The 24,021-nt window shown below is 41.7% G+C and overlaps 1 protein-coding gene across 9 annotated transcripts in view; it reads right to left on the bottom strand.

Annotated features, from left to right (window-relative positions):
- Positions 1-24,021, bottom strand: part of MACROD2 (mono-ADP ribosylhydrolase 2) — a 993,596-nt gene that overhangs the window by 117,856 nt on the left and 851,719 nt on the right. For 5 of the 9 annotated variants that reach the window (XM_083495642.1, XM_083495643.1, XM_083495638.1 and 2 more), the window contains exon 10: positions 10,157-10,210. The exons of the other annotated variants lie outside the window; for them this stretch is intronic. In XM_083495642.1, coding sequence (XP_083351768.1) covers positions 10,157-10,210 — 54 coding nt within the window. The remainder of the gene's footprint in view (positions 1-10,156; positions 10,211-24,021) is intronic. 9 annotated transcript variants of the gene reach the window in all.

Here is a 24,021-nt window from a genome sequence, read left to right as displayed (position 1 = left end):
TGGCAGCAGCGGGAGGCCCCATTAGCTAAAGTGGTGCTTCAGGTTAAGAACAGTTTCAGGTTAAGAACAGACCTCCGGAACGAATTAAGTACTTAACCCGAGGTACCATTGTAATATCACTTGAATGCACAAAGTTTCAAAACCCATGGAGCTTTACAGACAAGGAATGGTGACCTCAGTTTGTGAGCTTAGACAGCAATCACATGCACACTCACATGGGAGTAAGCCCCATTGAAAACAAGGGGACTTATTTCTGAGTAGACACATTTAGGATTGCACTATTAGTTGAGGAATGGAGGTAGAAGTATTGGCATCAACAGTGAAGCGGCTCAGTAGCAAACTAGCATCCAACCATACCCATTCTTAAGAAAATAATGCTAATGAGTAAAGAAAACCTGAATTCATTTAACTAGCTGAATATCAGAAACTAATAATCTTTGGCAGTTTCAAAGTCCCCTTTAAATAAGTTAAATCAGTAAGAATTATGTGTAAGCCGCACTGGGAGTTGGAGTCAACGTTCCTAAGTCTCAAGTATACTGATCTTAGTATAGTAAGTGTTTTATTCTTGGGTCAACAGACTCCAGAGGTGGGAGCAGGCAAAGGAGCCTAGTGTCCCTCCTAAGACTGACCAAGGGGCACTGAGTTTGTTCTATAATTTTGATTTGATCAATTACCACTTATTGGGCTTTCTTTATTTTTTCAAATCAAGTGTATATATAATTGCAATAAACTAATATCACAATATTGAATTAATTTCAACACATTCAATAGGAGTCCTCCACTTAAAAGCTTTCTGGTGACTCTCTTTGCAAGCCACCCAAGTTATACAGTGGTACCTCGGGTTACAGATGCTTCAGGTTACAGACTCTGCTAACCCAGAAATAGTACCTCGGGTTAAGAACTTTGCTTCAGGATGAGAACAGAAATCGCGCAGCGGCGGCAGGGCAGCAGCGGGAGGCCCCATTAGTGGTGCTTCAGGTTAAGAGCAGTTTCAGGTTAAGAACCGACCTCCGGAACGAATTAAGTTCTTAACCTGAGGTAAAGGTAAAGGTAAAGGGACCCCTGACCATTAGGTCCAGTCGTGACCGACTCTGGGGTTGCGGCGCTCATCTCGCTTTATTGGCCGAGGGAGCCGGCGTACAGCTTCCGGGTCATGTGGCCAGCATGACTAAGCCGCTTCTGGCAAACCAGAGCAGTACACTGAAACGCCGTTTACCTTCCCCCTGGAGCGGTACCTATTTATTTACTTGCACTTTGATGTGCTTACGAACGGCTAGGTTGGCAGGATCAGGGACCGAGCAACGGGAGCTCACCCCTTTGCGGGGATTCGAACCGCTGACCTTCTGATCAGCAAGTCCTAGCCTCTGTGGTTTAACCCACAGCGCCCGAGGTACCACTGTATATTTTATATGGGTAGCTATCTACATTTAAACAACAACTGCAGCAACCACCATATTCTAATGTATAATTAATATACGCGTAACAACAGAAATGTTTTAAAAAAATTGCTAGCATATATCGCAGGAATAAATTCAGGCCAGATGTACGGTGATCTTTAGATGCAGTCATGCATTTGTAGATGGAACTGCTATTCTGCCAGGCTTTAGCAGAAGGGGAGATGCAAAGCAGCGCTTCTCCATTGGCTTTGCTTAGAGAACGGCTCCACCAGGCTCCTTCCCTCCCTGCACTATTTCCACTCCAGCTGGTCATTATAAGGACTGTTGTGCAATCTTAAGAACTGATGCTCAAGGTTCCTTTATTTCCTCCCACTCCTTTTTCCTTTTGTGCTGGGTCTTTCGGATTGTAAGCCTGCGGGCCATGGGGTTGTATTGTTTTTATTGATCTTATGTAAGCCATTCTGCGAGCCTTTTCTGTTAAAGAGCAAGGGGGGATGCTTTAAATAAAGAAACAAACAGTGTTCGTAACCTAAATGAATTTATATATGGTTTCTTTCTCCCTTCCTTTTTTTAAAGTAGACCAATAAGTTTTAAGAAAGCCACGAAACTCAAAAGATAAGATTGCTCCAATGCACTGTTAAATCACACATTTTAGAGCTGGAAAAGATTTGCTACATCCACAAACCTTTTCTTGTGCCAATGCAGCATGAAAATACACAGACAGAAGACATATCTGATACCGTACAACTAAGGTCCATAGAAAGCTTTAACTACATCTGCCCCTTTGATTCAAGCCAGACCAGCAACATGCTGCATGAAATATGATCGCATTGGAGAGCTTTTAACTGAACATCACAATATGCTAGCAGCTGCGAGAAAAGAAAGGACACTTGTTTGGGGGGAAGGGAGTAAACTAAATATTAAGAGGTGAAATTCTGATCCATTTAAATCTATGAGAGATTTATCTTTGATTTCAACAGGAGTTGGACTCTGCTGAAGGTTAAAATATACTGTCTCAGCGCGCGCGCGTACACACACACAGATATAAGGTTTTTGTGCATAATTTTGTATCTGAAATAAGAAAGCCAATGTGCAAGCATTAAGTGTGATTTTTGCGAATACTGTTATTCATTTTCCCTTGCCTCTAACTAATTCCTAATGAGTCTTCGTACTCAAAAGAGCATTAGTGGCGGCTCTATATATATATAAAAGGATTATATTATGGGCATAAACACCCCGCTGTTCATTTGGGAGGGGGGGAAAGCCTCACACTGACCCACAGGAGCAAAGTTTGCAAAGGTAATAAGATATGCACCTTCCTGGGTGGCAGAGAAATGTAAAACAGAGAATGCATTTATCTCAGCATGCTATGCATTTGGTCATCTGTTATTTTTTCATTAGAGCCCTTTTGTAGCTGTTTCGAAGACCTGATGGAAATGCAGTGATATTTCCCCTCCCCCAGTGGCTTCAGATGAGGCTGATTTCAGGCCCTTATGTGCAGATCTGCAGTTCCTTCTTATTATCACACGTGCCTCTGAATTAGGATGAAATCAGTTTGAAAGGCACTTGTCAGGGGAAAAAAAGGTTACAAATGTATAATTATGGAGCACTTAATTTTTTTTTGGGGGGGGGAGATGATATTAGAGAAAGTTGAGTATGGATAGCATGCAAGCAGTGGCAATAATTCATAAGGATGGTCTACAACTAAGAGTTCCATCTGCTAGAGTCATGACCTACAGATGAAATGAACTGGAAGTCCATTAATGATAGGAAATGGCTAATTGCAGTCGCAACCTCAAATATCTATTACTCACTATGAATCCTTTCAAATATGGAAAGAAAAGATACTCTTCAAATGAAAGACTGGCTTGGTTCAAATAATAACTCAGCTGGGCTGAATATGTGAATGTCTATGAGACTTTTGCAAATGTATCCTTCCTAGTTTAACGATATTAAGCCTAGGCACTAATTGGGACAGTGTGGAATGAACGCTCTTCTGTTATAGGGCATATGAAGATCATGTTAACTGTAGCAATGCAGTGATTAACAGTGTATCAAATGGCGACTGCCCCAGAGAATTAATTTCCAGTATTGATTTCAGGACCCCTTGCCATTTGCCGGAGATGCACTAATTGCACCTATCTTACTGCATTTTATTGTATTTTTGTTGTTGTTTTGTAGTTTTTATTGAGTGAGCCACCCAGAGAAAAAAATTGTGATACATAGCAGCCTGAAAATAATGTGTACACACACACACGCCTGAACAAATGCAAGGTAATGTATTTCAGAGCAATAGCCTATTTCAGAAAGGGCATGTTGTGGGTCTGCAATGAAGTCCACGCAACTGCCAAAGCTTCATAATGAGGAGTAAGGAAAGGGAATGTAGAAGGAATACTGAAAAGAAAAGATAAGATTTGCACATCGGCTGTGATTTTAAAAGGCTGAACCAGAATTGGATTTTAAGAGAGCATCTGGGTGCAAAAATATTAAAAGTCATTTCAACCCCGTTCATCCAAATGCCTTTCAAAAGCATTTCCTCTGCTATGGAAACTTCCCAATTGCTGGTTTTTCGTTTTGCTTTGTTTTGGGTCATCCTATCCTAAAGCGGGGTGCTTGCTAAAAAGAAAAGGGAGGCTACTCAAACTAGATAATAAAGTCTCTAGAGAGGCTAGCTGTGCCTCCGCACTGCAGTGCTTCTTCCAAATGCCCCAGAGAGGAGATGGGAAGACCGACAGCAACAGTGGGCCACTTCTTGGTACCACCACCAGAAGGTGCCAGAACTCAAAGCATGGCTATTCCTTTCTTCCCGTTTAGGTGCCCAGGTGCTCATTTAACCCCCTTCCTAAGTTCACATTGAAAAAAGATCACTCCCTCTCTGTCCAACAGGTGCACTTTGTCTGGTCTCTACAGCTCCAGCTTAGAGAGCCTGATGGCTCTGTGAGTGATGACATGCCTGCGGCGAGCCCCGACTCATGTCTAACAGAAGGAGAGCAGATGTAGAGACAAACATTCCAGTCTAATGGGCTCATTTTGCATGGACTTGTAGCACAGTCTAATTGGAATTAGCGTCCTTTCAAAGGTTGAAGAGAAGAGGAAACCGGAGTTGTCTTTTTTTTCTGTTTGCAAATTGAAATGGTTAAATCATTTTCTTTTGAATTAGGCAAGTGGAACAGCAAGCTTATTTTGAAGTAGCCTCACTTACTATTTTAACATGCCATTCAATTTATAAACCCCATCCATTTGGGTTCTGAGCGTGCAGACATGTTTATGGAATGCCACGGCTGAGATGAACTCGCCCCCTGAATTTTCAGAAGGGAAATAACTGTACAAGTGCGGAGACAAACGTCTAAGTTGCTTCATGTGTCATGCATGCATGTATTTCTGTGTGGAATTTGAAAACACACTACACTACTCATCGCATTAAAAGAATATACAGTGGTACCTTGGGTTATGTACGCTTCAGGTTACATACGCTTCAGGTTACAGACTCCGCTAACCCAGAAATAGTACCTTGGGTTAAGAACTTTGCTTCTGGATGAGAACAGAAATCGTGCTCCAGCGGCGCGGTGGAAGCAGGAGGCCCCATTAGCTAAAGTGGTGCTTCAGGTTAAGAACAGTTTCAGGTTAAGTACGGACCTCCGGAACGAATTAAGTACTTAACCCTGTTTAGGGAAGTTTTTAATATTTAATGCTGTATTGTTTTTAACACTTGATTGGAAGCCGCCCAGAGTGGCTGGGGAAACTCAGCCAGATGGGTGGGGTACAAATAATAAATTATTATTATTACTATATAACCCGAGGTATCACTGTATATCTGAACATATCTCTGATTAGAAATAAAAAGCTGTTGGGAGCAATAACCCGTTAGCTATGTTATTTGCAATGATTGTGTCAGCAATATGTGAGGGAGGGTGAGAATGCCCTGAATGGTGCTCATGGCATCTTCAGATCTGTGAGGGTATTTCACAATCATATCCTTACAACTACAAGGCAAGGTGCCCTGCAGCTAAATGGAGCAGCACAAAGGAAAGGCGCAAGAGGAAAGCCACAGGGTGGCCACAGCAACAACACACCCCTAGAAGTCCTTTGCACTCAACTTAAAACAAAGAACAGCCAGTGGATCCATTTAAGTTTCTCTTCTCGTTCTACAGGTAAGGCTAGTGCAGGAAAGTCTTTGCTAAGTCAGAAGAGTGGACTGGGTTGTAGCAGTCAGTGAGATAGACCCTTAAGGCACCAACCATTCATGGAAACATTTTCATAACCACCTTTCCAAACCACTGGACGGCATACAAGGCAAACAGAAAAGGAAAGAAAAACATGACACAAAACATGCAAAATAAATAAACAGTGCTGATAAACTAAAGCCTGAACAGAAAGCAAAGAGAAGTGTTTTATTGATTATAGTTTAGAAATTATTTATTGTAACTATTGAGTGGATTTCTGTTTAACTTTTATATGTTGATATTATTTTATACTACTCTAATAATTGTTGAATGTTACTTTTTGATGTAGTTTGCTTATTTAAAAGTTTTGTTTTATTATCACATTTTTGTATTGCATTCGATTGTTATAAGATGTACATTAGTTTCTTATGCTCACTGATGCAAAGGCCTCTCTGCTCTCTGTCGACAATTGTGATGCCTATGACTGTGATGCCTACAATTGGGTAGGCATTTGACAGCAGGGTCCCAAGTTGAAAACTGAAGCTCTAAGATGATGTGGCCCATATCATTTGAGGAAGCAGCAGATTTATAACAGCAAAAACTGGGAGAGCTTTCTGGAGTCCTTCTGACCAAGCCTGTTCCTCCTTTTGGTAACTTGTTGTTCAGCTCCTGTCATCCTTTGCTCTCTCAAGCACATTAGTGCAACATTAGGTTCCCTGCAGGCTATCAAAGCCTCACCAGGGCTCTATGACCCAGAAGATCCTCCTAAGTGTGTGTGTGTGTGTGTGTGTGTGTGTGTGTGTGTGTATAATACAGAACATACGGTCGGTCTATGCAGCTACATCAGTCTGTGTGGCCTATTTAAATGCAGTCAAATGATTCATGCTTTGCCTGATAGGTACATGAAGGCTCACAGTAAATTACTATATACAGTGGTACCTCGAGTTACAGACGCTTCAGGTTACAGACTCCGCTAACCCAGAAATAGTACCTCGGGTTAAGAACTTTGCTTCAGGATGAGAACAGAAATCGCACAGCGGCGGCAGGGCAGCAGCGGGAGGCCCCATTAGTGGTGCTTCAGGTTAAGAACAGTTTCAGGTTAAGAACCGACCTCCGGAACAAATTAAGTACTTAACCTGAGGTACCACTGTATCCTCCTCCCTACCTGGGCACACTCTCTTTCTGCTCTTCTCCTCCATGCCTGCAACATGACAACATCTACATATCTCAGCTCCAAGTTCAGACTCCATTTCTAAGTATATCTTTGTAGCTGAATTACCATTTTAAGCCTGCCTATTACTCTTCAAGCAGTATACTGAATGAGTAATTTTTTTCTTCTTTTTCCTTTTACAAGATTGTTTTTGGTGTGATTGATATTTTAAAGCGGAGAAATACCAGGAGAATCCAGTCTGCTTAAAACCATCCAGGATTACTTAAACTAAAAGGCTAACACTAGCCTATCTAAGCTTCCCTTTTAAGCTGCAAAGGGATGGCAGTCTGCTGAACTCACAGACGTGAGGAAGGAAGGATAATATCTAATAAATCTATCATCTCCTAGCATCCAATCACATTCCAACACTGGGATAAAACCAAAATGAGATGTCATGTAGAATTTACAATAAGACCCAGTAGCAGCTGGTGGTTTGAGGGAGTGAGGTGAAGATGCCTTTCCATAACCAGTGTCATTGCAAGTTACCCTGGGAGCTGCTGCAGGGGGGGCAGGAAGGTCACAGCCACGCAGATACACTGATGGAGTGCTAGATTGGCTCCACCAGGGCATCAACACAGTCCCAGCCTCACAGCTGCCCTGCTCCATCTCGGTGCCTTCCAGGTAAGCTACAGGTGAGCCCCACCACACTGGCTGCAACGGATAAGGGGTTAATGCTCATTAAATTCCTAGCATTAGCGGCATACTCTCCTAAAAATTCCGATGCAGTGCTTGCCACTCGCTCAACAGCATTGTGAAATTCTTCTAGGAGCTTGTAAAAATGGGAAGGTTATAGCAGGATGCGTAACTTTTACCCATGTCATCTGTGGATATTATCCACAGGTTAGCTTTTCTAAGGATTAGGCTTTGAACAAGATTTTATGCTCATCTTGGTATCTGCTCTCGAAAAGTCAACTCATATTGATGGAATTTACCCCCCGTTTTTGCACACACAATGTTGCATTAACTATTCATTGTGTTCATAGATTCTGGCTATGATTTTCGTGTATTCCTTCCACGTTCAGGAGCAAGGGGGGAATCCCCAGTGTAACCAGCTATGCTGAAGTAAGAGAAAATCCATACCCTATAAAACCTAACCATGAAAGCAAATCACACCATCTGCAAATACTGGAGAAATCTGCTAGCATCACCACATGTTCTGATTACGCCTAAAATATAGGCATGCGTGTGAGGGAGTGTATATCCTGCATTCTCATTCATTTCAATCTCTTTCTCATTAGGCCTCATCTGTCAACTTCATTTTTGGGGAAGGAAGAACACAATTAAAACTATGAGCCACCATTTAAAAATAATTCTTATGATCATCTTGGCTGCGAGTCCTGGAAGACCTGCTGCCAGCCTTGCAGGCCTTTATCCACCTGGACTGGGAGGTGGGGCTCTGACAGAGGCTGAAACTGCTGAACAGACTCTTGGGTTGGGGCATTGGTTAGCAGGGGTTTCTGAGGGGGGGGTGTTCTGTTTTATTTTTTAATCTTTATTTTAGATCTTAATTTGATTTATGTGGAAATTATTTAATTTGGTTGTGAAATTTTTGATGTTTTATTTATTGCTTATGAATTGACTGCTTCTGTTATGTTGGTAATTATGAATTTATTTTATTGGTTTTAACTATGGAAACATGGCATACAAATAAAATTATGTGTATGCTTGTATGTGCGCATAAGTTGAACAATACATTCAATACAAAAATAGATGGTGCATTTCTTATGTTGCATACTTACTTGGGATATTATACTTTTGAATTTAGTGGAGTTTATCCCCAAGTAGATATGTATAGGATGATGCCGTTAGATATGGAAACATGAGTAGATACTGCCATTTCATCATAGTTCAAGGTTTGGGGCTCCTATAAAATGGGGCTGACTTGCTTTTAGGTATCATTGTGGACCAAACTAGACAAAAGCATTAAAGATGCCTCTGACTGATGGCAATTGGGGATTTCTCCCCAAAGCAAATACTAGCTTCAGAGGAGGGATTTTCTTCAAGACTCCAGGAGTCAGCAGGGAAGGATTAAAAAAACAACAAAAAACCCTCTCCATGCTGGCTCTGATGTTATTAGTTAACAGCCTCCAGGTGGAGGTGGGGTTATTTGTGTGTGTGTGTTTTTATATAAAAAAAAACCAAAACAAAGCAACCCATCTCACCTTGCATTTTAGATGCAAATATACATTTAACCTCATGGGCAGTTTGCCCTTCAAGTCATTAGTTATTGCAATGAACAAGTTGGGCCTGGTAGCATGTGCACCTTTGAAAACAGTTCTTTCTGTTATGTACTTTTATTGTCACATTTAGGTTGTGAATCTGCTAGCACCGAGTTTGCACAATTTCTGTTGACTTTTGTGAAGAGTTAGTTAAGTGAAATTCTACAATACTTGACCCTAATATGCACAGTTCAAGTTCACAATTTGAGGAAAATATAATAATGGGGGTAAGGACCATTTGCACTCCTCTTCAAGCAGCAAAATGATTATCCACACACTCCACAATCTGGCTGCAGAGTCTCTCGCCTTCCTTTTCCCCAGGGAGAGTCTGGCCAGAGTGTTTGAAGGGTGGCTAGAAGTTTGAACCCTTCGGTCAGACATGTCCATTTCTATGCAGAAAGAATTATTTTTATATTGAGGCGCAGTCCATCATGTGACCACCACTCCACCATAGCAGCGGTATGAAGTTGTGTAACCCAGACAGTTTTGCCACTGTGAAATAGGTCCTTTTTTAAAGGAAACTCCGTGAGAAAACAGACATTCTGAAACAGTCTACAAATGGCTCATAAGGTTAAAATCATTTTAGACATCTAATATATTAGGTGTATCATGGTTCATCAAATTCCTATTAATTCACTACAAGTTGTCTTCTTAAAATACCTCAGTATTCAGAAAAATGTCTCAGCCTAGAAGCAGCCTGATGATGATAATAAGTCTGTCTAAACTTCAGGAGGAGGAAAAATAGAAAAGTCCTTTCTAGTCAGCCATGGTTTAGAAAGTCCAGTGCTTTTCTTATTATGGACAATATTTTCTGTCAGATGGGAGAAAGTCAGGATAATACTTTCTAACGCCTTTCTAGAATGTTGGCAGCCCTTTTAATGTATATGCGGACCATATACTACACCCTTTAAATATAGATCCATTTATACCCATTACACTCAAAATAAAAATGTTAGCCTTCCTATTCCTGTTCAATTTCATCCACTCCTTTTAATTTATTTTACTTTTATACACCATATTTGCTGTAGTAATACATCTACTAATTAGTAACATGAGTTTCTGTATACTGCTTAAGTACAGTAAGAGGTGACAATCCTGTTTTCAATTTACATATGTTTAGCAGTCTTAAATATGAAAACATTTTTTGGCACGGGGTATGTTACTTACTGTTTCCTTTTGCAGAATGCACTGCCTTTTTTGTTCTTATTGCTTTACAACAATCTGTTAAAATAAATGGTACAAAAGGGTAGCTAGCTAGATCGACCTAACTATTGAGATCCTGTGGCCCAAACCTGCATAATTATCAAGTCTGCAATCCGACCTTAAGGCACTTATTTACCTCATGTATGTTAATAAATGTGGAACATTCTCAAAATACCATTTACATGGAAGATAAGAACGGCTTGTTTCAGATGTAACATCAAACCATGGTTTGGATGGTTTGGAGTTATATAAACAAACTTTGGGTTCCCAGAAACCTAATGTTTGCCAAAATACCTGAAGTGGACAAACTATGATTTGCACAAACCAAAAGTGGAATTAAAAACACATTTTGATTGTGATTTTTAGTTCAGTTTGCAGGCAAGCTATGGTTCACGCAAACCAAAACCCAGTTTGTTGTTGTTGTTGTTGTTAGTCGTTTAGTCCTGTCCAACTCTTCGTGACCCCATGGACCAGAGCACGCCAGGCATTTCTGTCTTCCACTGCCTCCCGCAGTTTGGTCAAACTCATGCTGGTAGCTTCGAGAACACTGTCCAACCATCTCATCCTCTGTTGTCCCCTTCTCCTTGTGCCCTCCATCTTTCCCAACATCAGGGTCTTTTCCAGGGAGTCTTCTCTTCTCATGAGGTGGCCAAAGTATTGGAGTCTCAGCTTCAGGATCTGTCCTTCCAGTGAGCACTCAGGGCTGATTTCCTTCAGAATGGATAGGTCTGATCTTCTTGCAGTCCATGGGACTCTCAAGAGTCTCCTCCAGCACCATAATTCAAAAGCATCAATTCTTCGGCGATCAGCTTTCTTTATGGTCCAGCTCTCACTTCCATACATCACTACTGGAAAACCCAGTTTGGGTATGGCCAATTATTACTTACCATAATAAAGGAAGTCAGTGAGGACACATGAGATATGGAGAAGAGACACCTAAGCTCAGGGCTCATTCAAGCCATAGTTTGGTGTAACTTCCAGCCTGAGCCACTATATCAATGTCGTGCTTGCAAAGACAGCAAAAACGTGTTAAGGGGGAACCAGATATACTTGGTGCTTTAGTCCATTCTGGTTTCAAACAATTCATAAGATTTAGAGGATCCACATTAATCTGTGATGTCAACATACTTCATACCCCATTGTGAATGTGTGTGAAGAAAGGATGGCAGAGCTTGTCAAGGCAGGTATGTGGAAAGCTACTGCCTGGACATTTCCGTGATCTTCATGTGGGCACATGAAGTGGCACAACCCATGTGGGCACAACCCTCAGTGTTTTAATAGTACAACCCTTGCCCCCATTGGACATTAAGTCCAGCAATCAAGTCTTCTCTCACCCAGGCTGCAGAACCCACATCCCATAAGCATTCTGAGATGTTCTCTCAGAGGGCAGTGTCTGCTTAACCAAATAAATTACTTGAACAGAAGCAACATGACAAATGCACTAGATTCTGCTCTAAGGAGGGGTCCTTGTGTTTATATATCCCCTACATCCTTAGAGAAGAGCAGCTGCTCCTTGCACTGCTGAATCTCATCTTTCATTTACTTTTCCAACACTTGTTTTGTCTTTCTCCAGTTTCCTTTTCATCTCTCTCTCTCCTCCTCCTCCTCCTTCAGTCACAGTTCTCTTGTTTCCACTCATTTAATTCCCATCAGTTCCCAGATGTCTCTTCTCTCGGTTCCCACCTTAGCCTGCTATCCCAATTGCTCCCCTTTCACATGTGTATATCAAACGAGTGCTCAGATGTGTTTGTGTGCAAACACTTAAAGAATGAGAAAGTATGTTCCACAACACGTTCTACTTAGTTTAGGGCAGATAAACTACATTAATAGAGAGGCAAAGGAAAAAACATCATGAGGCAAGGTAAGATGCCACTGTTAAAAAAAAAGACTTGACAAACATGTTGGCATTTACAGTTCTTTACATGTCCTGCTGAGCTATTTTACTGTTCAAAATAGTGTCTCGACCAAGAAAGTTGTTTAACCTAACACACTAGTGGGATTATGTAAAATTTATGTGCCACTCAAGTAACTGAAACCTGTGCTAAAATTGAATTAAACACTGGGAATTTCTTAACAGCAGATAACTAATAAAACTTGCAACCTAAACTACAACTTGATTCAAGCTACAGCTAAATATGACATCAGGCTAGCAAATCAGAGTGGTAAAAAACTAACTGGTAAAAACAGAAGGATATCCGTGTTAAAAAGGGTGTCAAGAAGCCCTTATGTCTTTCATTCTAGATCTCCTTGCTCCATATTTATCCCTTGTATATCGGCTGCGAAGTTTCGCATAATTATAACCTGTCCTTGTGGAATTCTGCACCTATTTGATAATGGTAAAAGTTTGAGGCTTAAACAGTATTGGTCCCGTTTACAACTTCTGCTTGGCAAGAGAGAGCTATCGCTATTCATCAATCACTTCTACATTTTGTCAGAGAAAAACCAGCTTTATCCTCTCAATTTTGATTAGAACTGGCCACTGCAGTCACACATAACTACAGATGGGTGGAAATGAAATATTGAAGTGCTTATTGCGTATCTCGGCTGGGTTTTCCCTCTTGTCAGCCAAAATTCTGGTGTGCTGGTGTTAAGCCACAGTCGGCATGCTGCCTCACAGGCACAAACCTGAAGTTGGTGCTCTGTCATTCAGTTGACGCATGTGGCAGAATGTTCAGGTGATCGTTTTGAAAGCAGAATGCCAAAGAAGAAAAAGAAGCAGCCAACTACATGCCCAGGAGCCAGTTATTAGAAGAGTCATAGTGTCCCAAGACAGTTTGTGTGTCACTTTTTCTCACTGGGCTAGATCCAGACTAAGTTAGGTATGATAGGACTCATACTATCCTGCTCTTAAGTTTTTCTTGTATGGAATTGATCTTGGTAATTTCAACTGTTTTTTAAATGCATTGTATGAACATTTTTGTAAGTCACTTTGAGTTTGTTTTATAACGACAAGGGAGCATAAGTGTGAATAGCGAGTCGTGGCTCAAGTCTTATTGGTTTCAACTGGTAAATGAGGCAGAAATCTTGTATCCTCTTACTTTGGCATGTGCCCCATTGATCTCAATGGGGCTCAAGTCTGAGTAGACATGTATAGGATTGCACTGCCAACGAAACTAATTTAGTCTGGATCCAAACTATTGTTTCCTCCAATAGACAATAAGCAAATAGCCACATACTCAAGGTCAAAGTTCAAACCCACTGGAGCTCAAATCAGTAAGTAAAACAGTGGGGTTTGTAGCCTATAAACCAGGAGTGGCTAACCTGGGTCCTCCAGATGTTAATGGATTCCAACTCGTATCAGCTCCACCCAGCAGGGATGATGGAGTTTTAGGCCTGCAACACCTAGCCATGCCAACTCTAAACCATCTTCAGCACTTGGATTGGCACCCTCTGAACTGCCAAACAGAGGATCCCTGTGGTATATTTGCCAGTACATAATGGCATGTTGTGTACAAAAGGGACAGCCCATTGAAAGCGTGGATGGACAGGAGCCATTTGCCTTGAATTTCAAAGCACAAATTTAATGGAGTCATCCCCATCTGCTCCCTAGGTGTTGCTGGACTAGAGCTCTCATCAGCTCCAGCCAGCCCAGCCCAGTAGTGATAATGGACACCAAAAACATCTAGACAGCGCCAGGTTGCGGAAGGCTGAGTTAATGCTTGGAGGGAGCTTCTTTTGTCAGTGCTCAGACCTCAGTGAGGTAAATATTTGGGGCAGATCACTAATAGACAGTGAAGAAAGGAACACAATTGCCGTTCCTTGACTTCACATACCCTGTCTTCCATAACCTTTCTAATACGAATGCAGGTCCAGTTTAATCCAACTTCCTGTGACAGTTTATATTAAAAAGCAATGTTTCTTTTGTGCACTCTAGTCCCGAACCTCAGCATCTGTGCAATTACTCTTCCTAGTTGCTTAGTAACAGCATCCTTACACTTTAGTCTCATTACATGCGAAGTCCGTTTCTGCAGCATTTGAAGCTATTCCAAACAGAAATCCCTAGCAGTCAGTTCCTAAGAAGTTCAACACCTTTTTTTGTCTTATGTCATGGTTGAGATGGCACCCTTTTACATGAGGCATTGCTCCTTTCGCAACAGAATGCACATGGAGTGATAAGTCTCGTCTTCTCACACTCAGTATAAATGAAGCTTCTATTCCATATGCATCCAAACTAAGACAAAATTGTTCCAGTCTGCTCAGATCACAGCCTCCATTCAAAGATTCTACCGTAAGAATAAATATGCAGTTACTTGTGTTTCTTTCCCCATAAATATTCAAGTGGCAGCAGAAGAACCAGTGATACGGAGTCACAAAGGCCTTGCATTTTTGACAAAAACAACGGAATCACTCCAGCAATGCCATACAAAGTTCTGATAGGATTCCAGTCACCTTAGTATACATCTGAGGACCCACTTTTAAATTTTTGCCATATATTTGTATGGTGGCAGTACTGTTGCTGTGTCCCAATAATAGGCCCCAATCCATGAGCTGAAGTTCAAGGCCTTAAATTATATGATACGAAGAAGCATTGCAACAGCTTGTGATTAACTTGGGACTGCTAACTGAAATGTCTGGTGGTAGAACTGCAATCATTCCCTGCTCTTTCTGAGTTACTACTGAGGAGCTTAAAAGGTGGGAGACAGCAAATGGGTGGGAAACTGAAGGCTGATCTTCAAATTATAGGAGGGGTGAAAGTTAGAGGGAAATCAAATCTCTTCCATACGTCTCTTTAACCCTGTATCACAGAAACAGGGAACTTGTGATCCTCCGTGATCTTGGACTCCAACACCCATCAGCTCCAGTCCATAGCTATCAACTTACATATTTAAAAACAAGGGACCATTGAAAATAAGGGATCAGCAGCCAAAATAAGGGACCTGCAGCCTCACTTGTTCCAGGCACGCCAGTCTTCCTGTCTTCCTGCAGTCTGGTCAAACTCATGCTGGTAGCTTCGAGAACACTGTCCAACCAACTTTGTAACCAGAGGTTCAACTGAATAGAATCTGAATCACATGCACCACAAGGCCTATGCAGCCTCAACTTAAGATGGCTCCCCGGCCTGGCTTTGTACTGCAAAGTTTGCAGCAGCACGTGCAACAAAATGGCATCCAGCATTCAAAAAACCCCTCAGCTTGCATTAACTAGCCACACACACACAGCCTCCCCCTCCCTCCCTCCCCCAGCCAAGCAAGACAGTTGGAGCCTCCCTTTTCCCTGGCCAGCAGGGAGGGAGGGAGAGGAGCTGCTTCCTTTGAAATTTAAGGGACATCATTTAAGGGACATTTAAGGGACATCCATCAATAAGGGACAGCAGCGGGACATGGTGCTGGAATAAGGGACTGTCCCTCCAAATAAGGGACGCTTGACAGCTATGCTCCAGTCAGCATAGTCTATGGTCAGAGATGATGGGACTTGCAGTGCAACAACATCTGGAGGGCCACCGTTTCCTCATCATTATTAGCATATTAAAAGAAAAGGGGATGAACAATCTAGTAAAGAAGGCAGGCAGCTTCTTTGAAGACAGCTTCAAAGACAGCAAAGAGTCTTGTGACACCTTAAAAACAAATTTATTATGAGACAAGCTTTCATGTGCAATAAATTCGTTAGTCTGTAATATGCCTTTGTTGTTTTTGCTACAACAGCCTAACAAAGCTAACCCCTTTCAAAATTATTACAGTAGGGCTGTACACACATTATACCTTTAGAGCACATTTGAATCACATTCTTTCCCTCAAAGATTTCTGGGTGGAATTGTAAGTCTTTGAGGGGTAATCTACGGTACCCATAATTCTTTGAGGGGGGAAAGGTACTTCAAATGTGTTTTAAAGGTATGGTGAATACACAGGCTAAGAAAGGTGGTTATTCTACCACTTTCGTGTTCTCTTTTGGTGCTACTAGACGTGAGTTTTTATTCAAATTTAGCCAATTGCAACACACCCGTGCATATATGCCACCAGAAAGGAAATGTCTCATAAACCCTGAGATAATGTCTCATAAGTAGAAACCGCTCTCAGTGCTCTGACACAAACAGATGAACAGGGCAAGAACCTGACTCTCTGCCTAGCAACTATTTCCATTCTTACATACACAGTTATTTTGTGTCACTGATTGATTGGGGGGCAGAGGGACATTTTCAAAAGCTGAGTGAATCTAGCCTTAGGGATTTTTTGTAAATCAGAAATGGGTAATGCGCTTAGGTGACAAAGATCTAAATGTAAATTCAGTGTGTCTCTGAATAAACTATCAAGCGTTTATTTCAATAGGAAATTTGTATTTGGTAGTTTATTCACTGTAAAACTGAAGGAAATATGAGAGTGCAGAAGAAAAAGAAGGGGAAGAAAGCAGCTATTTGGGGGGTGGAGTTAAAGAAGGGCACATAATGTTATGAAGTATTAATTCTATGGCTCTGTACACATTAGCAGTTTAAAACTTGGTGAGGTTATTTCTCCATTCTGCATTTCAAGTCACCATATTTGTTTGTGGGTAGATGTTTTGAGAATTCATCCTGAATTCATCCATGCACTGTGGTTATATGTCTTCCTGTTTATTCTATACTTTTTAGCGCATTTCTCCACCATTTTTCTAACTCTAAATTGCCCTTTTAAAAAACTGCATGTCTTGCGCAAGAACATCTTGATCTACTTTGATTGCAGAAACCCACATTTCTGTTATGTAATTGAATCCTGCAAAATACTGACATTCAGGAGGCGAAGTGACAAATGTTCCTATATAGACAGTCGACTTGCTCACATGATTCATAATACGGTACTGTATTGAAAATCAAACATTTGGAGAGAAATACGAACTCCCTCTTCTCAACTACCTGGACAAACAATTGTGATGTATCCATGTTCTCCTTTCCAAAGGGAATGGAAGGCAGTCAAGACCAGAAGAAGCAAAAGAACGATCCTGCTACAGAAACCAATGAAAACAGGGAGGAATATTTTCACTGATGAGCAATTTATAAAAGGTAAAGGGACCACTGACCGTTAGGTCCAGTCGTGGCCGACTCTGGGGTTGCGGCGCTCATCTCGCTTTACTGGCCAAGGAAGCCGGCGTACAGCTTCCGGGTCATGTGGCCAGCATGACTAAGCCGCTTCTGGCGAACCAGAGCAGCACACGGAAACGCCGTTTACCTTCCCGCTGGAGTGGTACCTATTTATCTACTTGCACTTTGACGTGCTTTTGAACTGCTAGGTTGGCAGGAGCAGGGACCGAGCAACGGGAGCTCACCCCGTCGCGGGGATTCGAACTGCCAACCTTCTGATCGGCAAGTCCTAGGCTCTGTGGTTTAACCCACAGCACCACCCACGTCCGGTATTAAAATGTTTCAATCAGTGACTGCTAACTACTGCTACTGCCGCCACCAATACATTTCAGATAGTTTTTAAGAGTCCCTTTGGACAAAAGTCACTGCAATTACTGAAATAGCTGGAAACAATCATTATTATTAAATAATGCTGCTTAGAAACAACTGTTTGGATCCATGAGATTGTGAAAGCTAGCCTGTAGCTTTGATATGTAGATTTCACAGATGACTTTAGTCTCAGGAATCAAGCAAGACCATTCAACTTACTTTCTTGGCATCTCTCTGGGAAAAAAAACCCTTTATGAAATATGCATATGAAATAGGTCCTTTCCCTGATACCTAGTACGGCAGTTGCTGTAAAACACTAGGGTGTGACATTCATTGTGTTTCATTATCACTCGACTTGGCTCTACTACCTGAAATGTCTTTTGGGGTTTATTAATATGTGGGGTTTGAAATAACAAGAAATATCTGTGTCTTATGTATGACAAACCAATTTCTTTCCTGGTTATTCTTTATTATGTGTTTGGTTGGATTTAAAAATAAAATAAAAATAAAATAGGTTTACATATTAAAACATATTTCTTTAGAACTTAACTTCTCCTTGAAGAAAAGTGTGCCATTCCTGTGAACACGGTGAGAGCCCTATTCATTCAAAAACCCAGGCAAGGCAGCAATATCATCACTGTTTGAAATGCCCACTTTCCCACTTTATGAACATGTACAATATGAAATAACCCCTCAACAATACAGACGAACATTCATGAATCCCTTCTGAATGTAATCTGAGTGTCAGACAGCCAGCACAGTGGCCCCATGCTCTTTGACATGGCACCATGTAACCATATCCATTGTGCAAAACTGCAGGTTCTTCTGGAGATAGGGAATATCTTGACAGCCCAGAATAATTATAAGTGTCTTTATATGCAAATCAGAGCGAAGAAGCTGAACAAAGAGAATCGTTCACAAAAGAGTAAAGAAAAAGGAGGTAAAAAGAGAAGGCAGAATGGAATCATTTAGGAAATGTGTTCATTTTCATCAGGCTTTTTTTATTACTTTTGTAGAAAGGATGTAAATTTAGTGCTGGAGCAAAAACCCAGGAGAAGGGAAGTTTTCAGTACTATCACAAAACAGGCAAATACCCTTATCAATGTCTGCATGCTGTTCTTGTATTGTTAGGGAACCTCCTCTAGGAATATATATTTTCTTGCAAGTCCATTCAAGTCCTTGACTTCTCTGCTGGTGCTTTTCTTTCTCTCTCTTTTAAAAAAGATTAATATTACTTTCAGATGAATTGAAAGGTAGGGATGATGAAGATGTCCTGAAAAAGATTGCGCAGACCATGATCTCCACGGAGACTCTGATGACACCATTGCTTGAAGACACAATATAATGAGACCAGGAGTTGCCATCACAAGACCCGATACAAACCAAGCCTAGAGACTTAAGTGTGACTCTCAAAATCTTCTTATGGAATAATCAGAAAATGATGATGTCTTTTGCATTTCATCCCCCTGCAGCCTCATACATATCGTTTCCAGGAAACCTCACTGCTCACTTTCCTCTTCTCTGTTATGGTTGCCATACAGGTGAAACTCGGAAAATTAGAATATTGTGGAAAAGTTCATTTATTTCCGTAATTCAACTTAAAAGGTGAAACTAATATATGAGATAGACTCATGACATGCAAAGCAAGATAGGTCAAGCCTTTATTTGTTATAATTGTGATGATCATGGCGTACAGTGAAACAAGGGTTGCAAATAGAGCAATATTGGACCTCTGAGAAGTAGAAGCATGCATATGTACTCAGTACTTGGTTTGGGCCCCTTTTACATCAATTACAGCCTCAATGCGGCGTGGCATGGATTCTATCAGCCTGTGGCACTGCTGAGGTGTTATGGAAGACCAGGATGCTTCAATAGCAGCCTTCAGCTCTTCTGCATTGCTTGGTCTCTTGTCTCTCATCTTTCTCTTGGCAATGCCCCATAGATTCTCTATGGGGTTCAGGCCAGGTGAGTTTGCTGGCCAATCAAGCACAGTAATCCCATGGGCACTGAACCAGGTTTTGGTACTTTTGGCAGTGTGGGCAGGTGCCAAAGTCCTGCTGGAAAATGAAGTCAGCATCCCCATAAAGCTCATCTGCTGAAGGAAGCATGAAGTGCTCCAAAATCTCCTGGTAGACAGCTGCGTTGACCCTGGACTTAATGAAGCACAGTGGACCAACACCAGCTGATGACATGGCTCCCCAAATCAACACAGACTGTGGAAACTTCACACCGGACTTCAAGCATCTGGCATTGTGTGCCTCCCCATTCTTCCTCCAGACTCTGGGTCCTTGGTTTCCAAATGAGATGCAAAAGTTGCTCTTATCAGAAAAGAGATTTGGGGAGCCATGTCATCAGCTGGTATACATATGCATGCTTCTACTTCTCAGAGGTCCAATATTGTTCTATTTGCAGTCCTTGTTTTACTGATTCATTTAATATTCTAATTTTCTGAGATTGTTAATTTGGGGGTTTTCATCAGCTGTACTCCATAATCATCACAATTATAACAAATAAAGGTTTGACATATCTCGCTTTGCATGTCATGAGTCTATCTCTTATATTAGTTTCACCTTTTAAGTTGAATTACTGAAATAAATGAACTTTTCCACGAGATTCTAATTTTCCGAGTTTCACCTGTATGTCTGGGAAATCCCGGACGTGTCCTCTTTTTTGGGGGGGGCAACATGCTCACCCAGGGGGATTTTTGCATTTTAAATAAAATGTCCAGGTTTTTTTTTTGGGGGGGTGGCTTTATTTATTTAGCACAGGCTGCTCTGCATGCCATGGCCACTGCCAGCCTGAGTTGGGAAAAGAGGTGCGGGGGCCCCATATGCCTCTTTCCCCAGCTTGAGCTGGCAGCAGCTCAGGCTGTCCTCTTTTTTGCTCTTCAAGATATGGTACCCCTATTCTCTTTAATATCTGTATTGATCAACCTAGGCTTTGCCAACCTGGTGTCCTCCAATGGTTTTGGACTACAACTCCCATCAGCCCCAACCAGCATGGTCAATGTTTGGGAGTAATGGGAACTGTAGTTCAGCAAGCATCTGAAGAGGCTGGTGAAAGCTGCTTTAATCACTCACTGAGTAACAGGTGGGGAAACAAAAATAAATTCAGCGTATTTCCGTTAAGATCGCGCCTCCACCTTAGGTGAGCCTCTCTTCCATTTGCTGAAGCACTGGTTTACCACACTGCTTCTAATGCTCATATTGTTTGGGCATTGTAGGAAACAGGATGCTAAATAGATCTAGATAGAGCCAGCACAGCTTTTTATAAAAGCCTGATAATCCTATTTAGTGTCCATACAGTGCCTGCCTGGTTTGCTAGGATATGTTGGTTTAGTGGTACTTCAGATAACCTTTTGATTTGTTGTTGTTGTTGTTTAGTCGTTTAGCCGTGTCCGACTCTTCGTGACCCCATGGACCAGAGCACGCCAGGCACTTCTGTCCTCCACTGCCTCCCACAGTTTGGTCAAACTCATGCTGGTAGCTTCAAGAACACTGTCCAACCATCTCATCTTCTCTCATCCCCTTCTCCTTGGGCCCTCAATCTTTCCCAACATCAGAGTCTTTTCCAGGGAGTCTTCTCTTCTCATGAGGTGGCCAAAGTACTAGAGCCTCAGCTTCAGGACCTGTCCTTCCAGTGAGCTGATCAGGGCTGATTTTCTTAAGAATGGATTGGTTTGATCTTCTTACAGTCCATGGGACTCTCAAGAGTCTCCTCCAGCACCATAATTCAAAAGCATCAATTTTTCGGCGATCAGCCTTCTTTATGGTCCAGCTCTCACTTCCATACATCACTACTGGGAAAACCATAGCTTTAACTATACGGACCTTTGTTGGCAAGGTGATGTCTCTGCTTTTTAAGATGCTGTGAGCTATATGCTTGACTTGCTGTGAAGATGTTTTCTTGAAGACAAGGAAGTGCTTTGCTCCTGTAATATTTTTTCCCCCATTTCAAGTTCCTCCCAAGATTCTGTGATTGAGAACAAGTGTTGTGCTTTTTAAGGACTAAAGCTCTGAGCAGCTTTCACTTGCACCTATTCCGAGGTCTCTGCTTCCTTTTAATTCTCCAGCAAGAACTGCAAAATGGCACATTCTTTCTGCACTTGCTGTTCATGGAAAGTACTGCTGCCGGCATCTCTACAGCTATTACTGATTCCATTTCACTATATACTTTCAAATCACAGCAACAATTCTAGCATAAAGCTATAAGACAGAAGCACTAGGCAATCCACGTATCTGAGTATACTGTTACACAGAATCTAGGATAGGATAAATAAGCTTGGGGAGAGCAGGTGCTGAAGGTTTGAGGTTAGCAACAATATGCCCTGTATATGACAAACTACAAAGAGTTGAACAGCTGACTCAGAATGATCCTGTTTCACAGATAATTTGCGTACATGAGTGTGTCAGTGACCTTATAATGGTTTCGCCTCTGACTTGTTCTTAAGGTATAAGAGCAGAGTAGAGCTATATTCCATTGTAATAATGAGGCTACTCGGGGCTTTAGATATATGGCTACCTTAACAGATTCAAATGTTGTGCCCTAACCAGGAGATGTCTCTGACACAACCATGCTATGAATCCCTTCAGAAATAGGAACTGTTTCTAGAAAAGCCCCAACATGTGGTCCACATTACACAGTATTTGTAGGCCACAGATAATAATTTACCCTGCAGGTATTTGAACATAAAGCCTGCATGTTTGGTACAAGGATCTTTCAAACTCTGACTTGAAGCGGCAGCTCTCTCGCCTTGTCTTCCTTGTTTCTGTCCTTTACTTTCCTCCTCTTTGCTTTCAGGCAGACTCATTTTCGGCCCACCCTCTGAAAAACACTCTCAATTCACCTACTATGATATTTTCTTATTGGCCTCTGTACCAGAGGACTGGAAATAAGCCAATGGAACATTGATATTTTTGAAAGGATGATGGATGGGGAGCAGGCAAAGATCCTAGAAAGTACAGGTTAGCTAGGTTAATGGCTGTTTTGGGTAAACTGGTAGAAAACATTACTAGAGATAATATTGTCAAGCATATGGAAGAAGTCTTGCTGAAGAAGAAAGATAAGCCCTGTCTCATTAACATTTTGAAGTTCTTTGAAAATATGAGTGTCAATGAGCATGAGAATCAGAGCGAACTATGAGATGTTGTGGGCTAGAGTTCAAAAAAAGCTTTTGACCATGTCAGCCACTAAGATTGGCTCCTGAATTAACACAGCTGTAAAGGGAGAAGAGGGAAAGTCCTCTTATGGAACAGTAATTGGTAAAGAACAGGAAGTAGAGAGTAGGAATAAATGGACAGTTCTCACAATGAAGAGATACAAGAATCTGAATTGGGACTCACAGATTTCTTCTTGTTCATGAATGGCCTAGAGTTAAGGCTGAGGAGCGAGGTGGCCAAGTTTGGTGAAAAACAAAGGAGGGATTGCAAAGAGCTCCCAAATTATCTCTCAAAAATGGATAAATGGGAAATAGCATGCGATTCAACATAAATAAGTGTAAAATGATGCACACTAGGGCAAAAAAAGTCCCAGTTTCTTATACCTCTGAGTTGGCACTGACTGACAAGGAAAGAGATCCAGGTGCATGACGGTTGTGAAAAAGGCAAATTCCATTCTAGGAAGCGTTAGGAAAAGGATCAAAAAGAAAAATGCCAATATTGTAATGCCTTTACATGAATCCATGCTGTGTGACCACACTTGGAAAACTTTGTGATTGTTCGGATCGCAGCTTGGATATAGTGGAGCTGGAAAACGGTGCAGAAAATGGAAACTGCAATGACCAAGGGGCTGGAGCAACTCCTCTACGAGCAAAAATTGCAGCATTTGGGGGCTTCTTTTTTTTTAAGTTTAGACAAATTCATGGTAGGATAGGGTTCTCAAGGGCTACTAGTCACTATAGCTATATGCTACCTCTCGGTTGTTGGGAAACTGGGTAAGAGACAGCTGATGCTTCTATGTGCTGGCATATGGTTGGCCACTGTGGGAAATAGGATGCTGGACTAGGCAAGTCTGATCCATCAGGACTCTTCTTATGTGCTTCTCTAAATTGCTTGAGCATGTGGAATAATAATAATAATAATAATAATAATAATAATAATAATAATAATAATAATAATTTATTATTTGTACCCCGCCCATCTGGCTGGGTTTCCCCAGCCACTCTGGGTGGCTTCCATAGAAACCAAAAATACACTAAAATATCAAACATTAAAAACTTCCCTAACCATGGCTGCCTTAAGATGTCTTCTGAATGTCAGGTAGTTGTTTATCACTTTGACATCTGATGGGAGGGCGTTCCACAGGGCAGGCGCCACTACCGAGAAGGCCCTCTGCCTGGTTCCCTGTAGCTTTGCTTCTCACAATGAGGGAACCGCCAGAAGGCCCTCGGCGCTGGACCTCAGCGTCCGGGCAGAACGATGGGGGTGGAGACGCTCCTTCAGGTATACTGGGCCGAGGCCGTATAGGAATATAC

The sequence above is a fragment of the Podarcis liolepis genome (assembly GCF_965112155.1).
Source record: "Podarcis liolepis genome assembly, chromosome: 3".
Classification (NCBI taxonomy): domain Eukaryota; kingdom Metazoa; phylum Chordata; class Lepidosauria; order Squamata; family Lacertidae; genus Podarcis; species Podarcis liolepis.
This window is presented reverse-complemented; position numbering and strand designations above follow the sequence as displayed.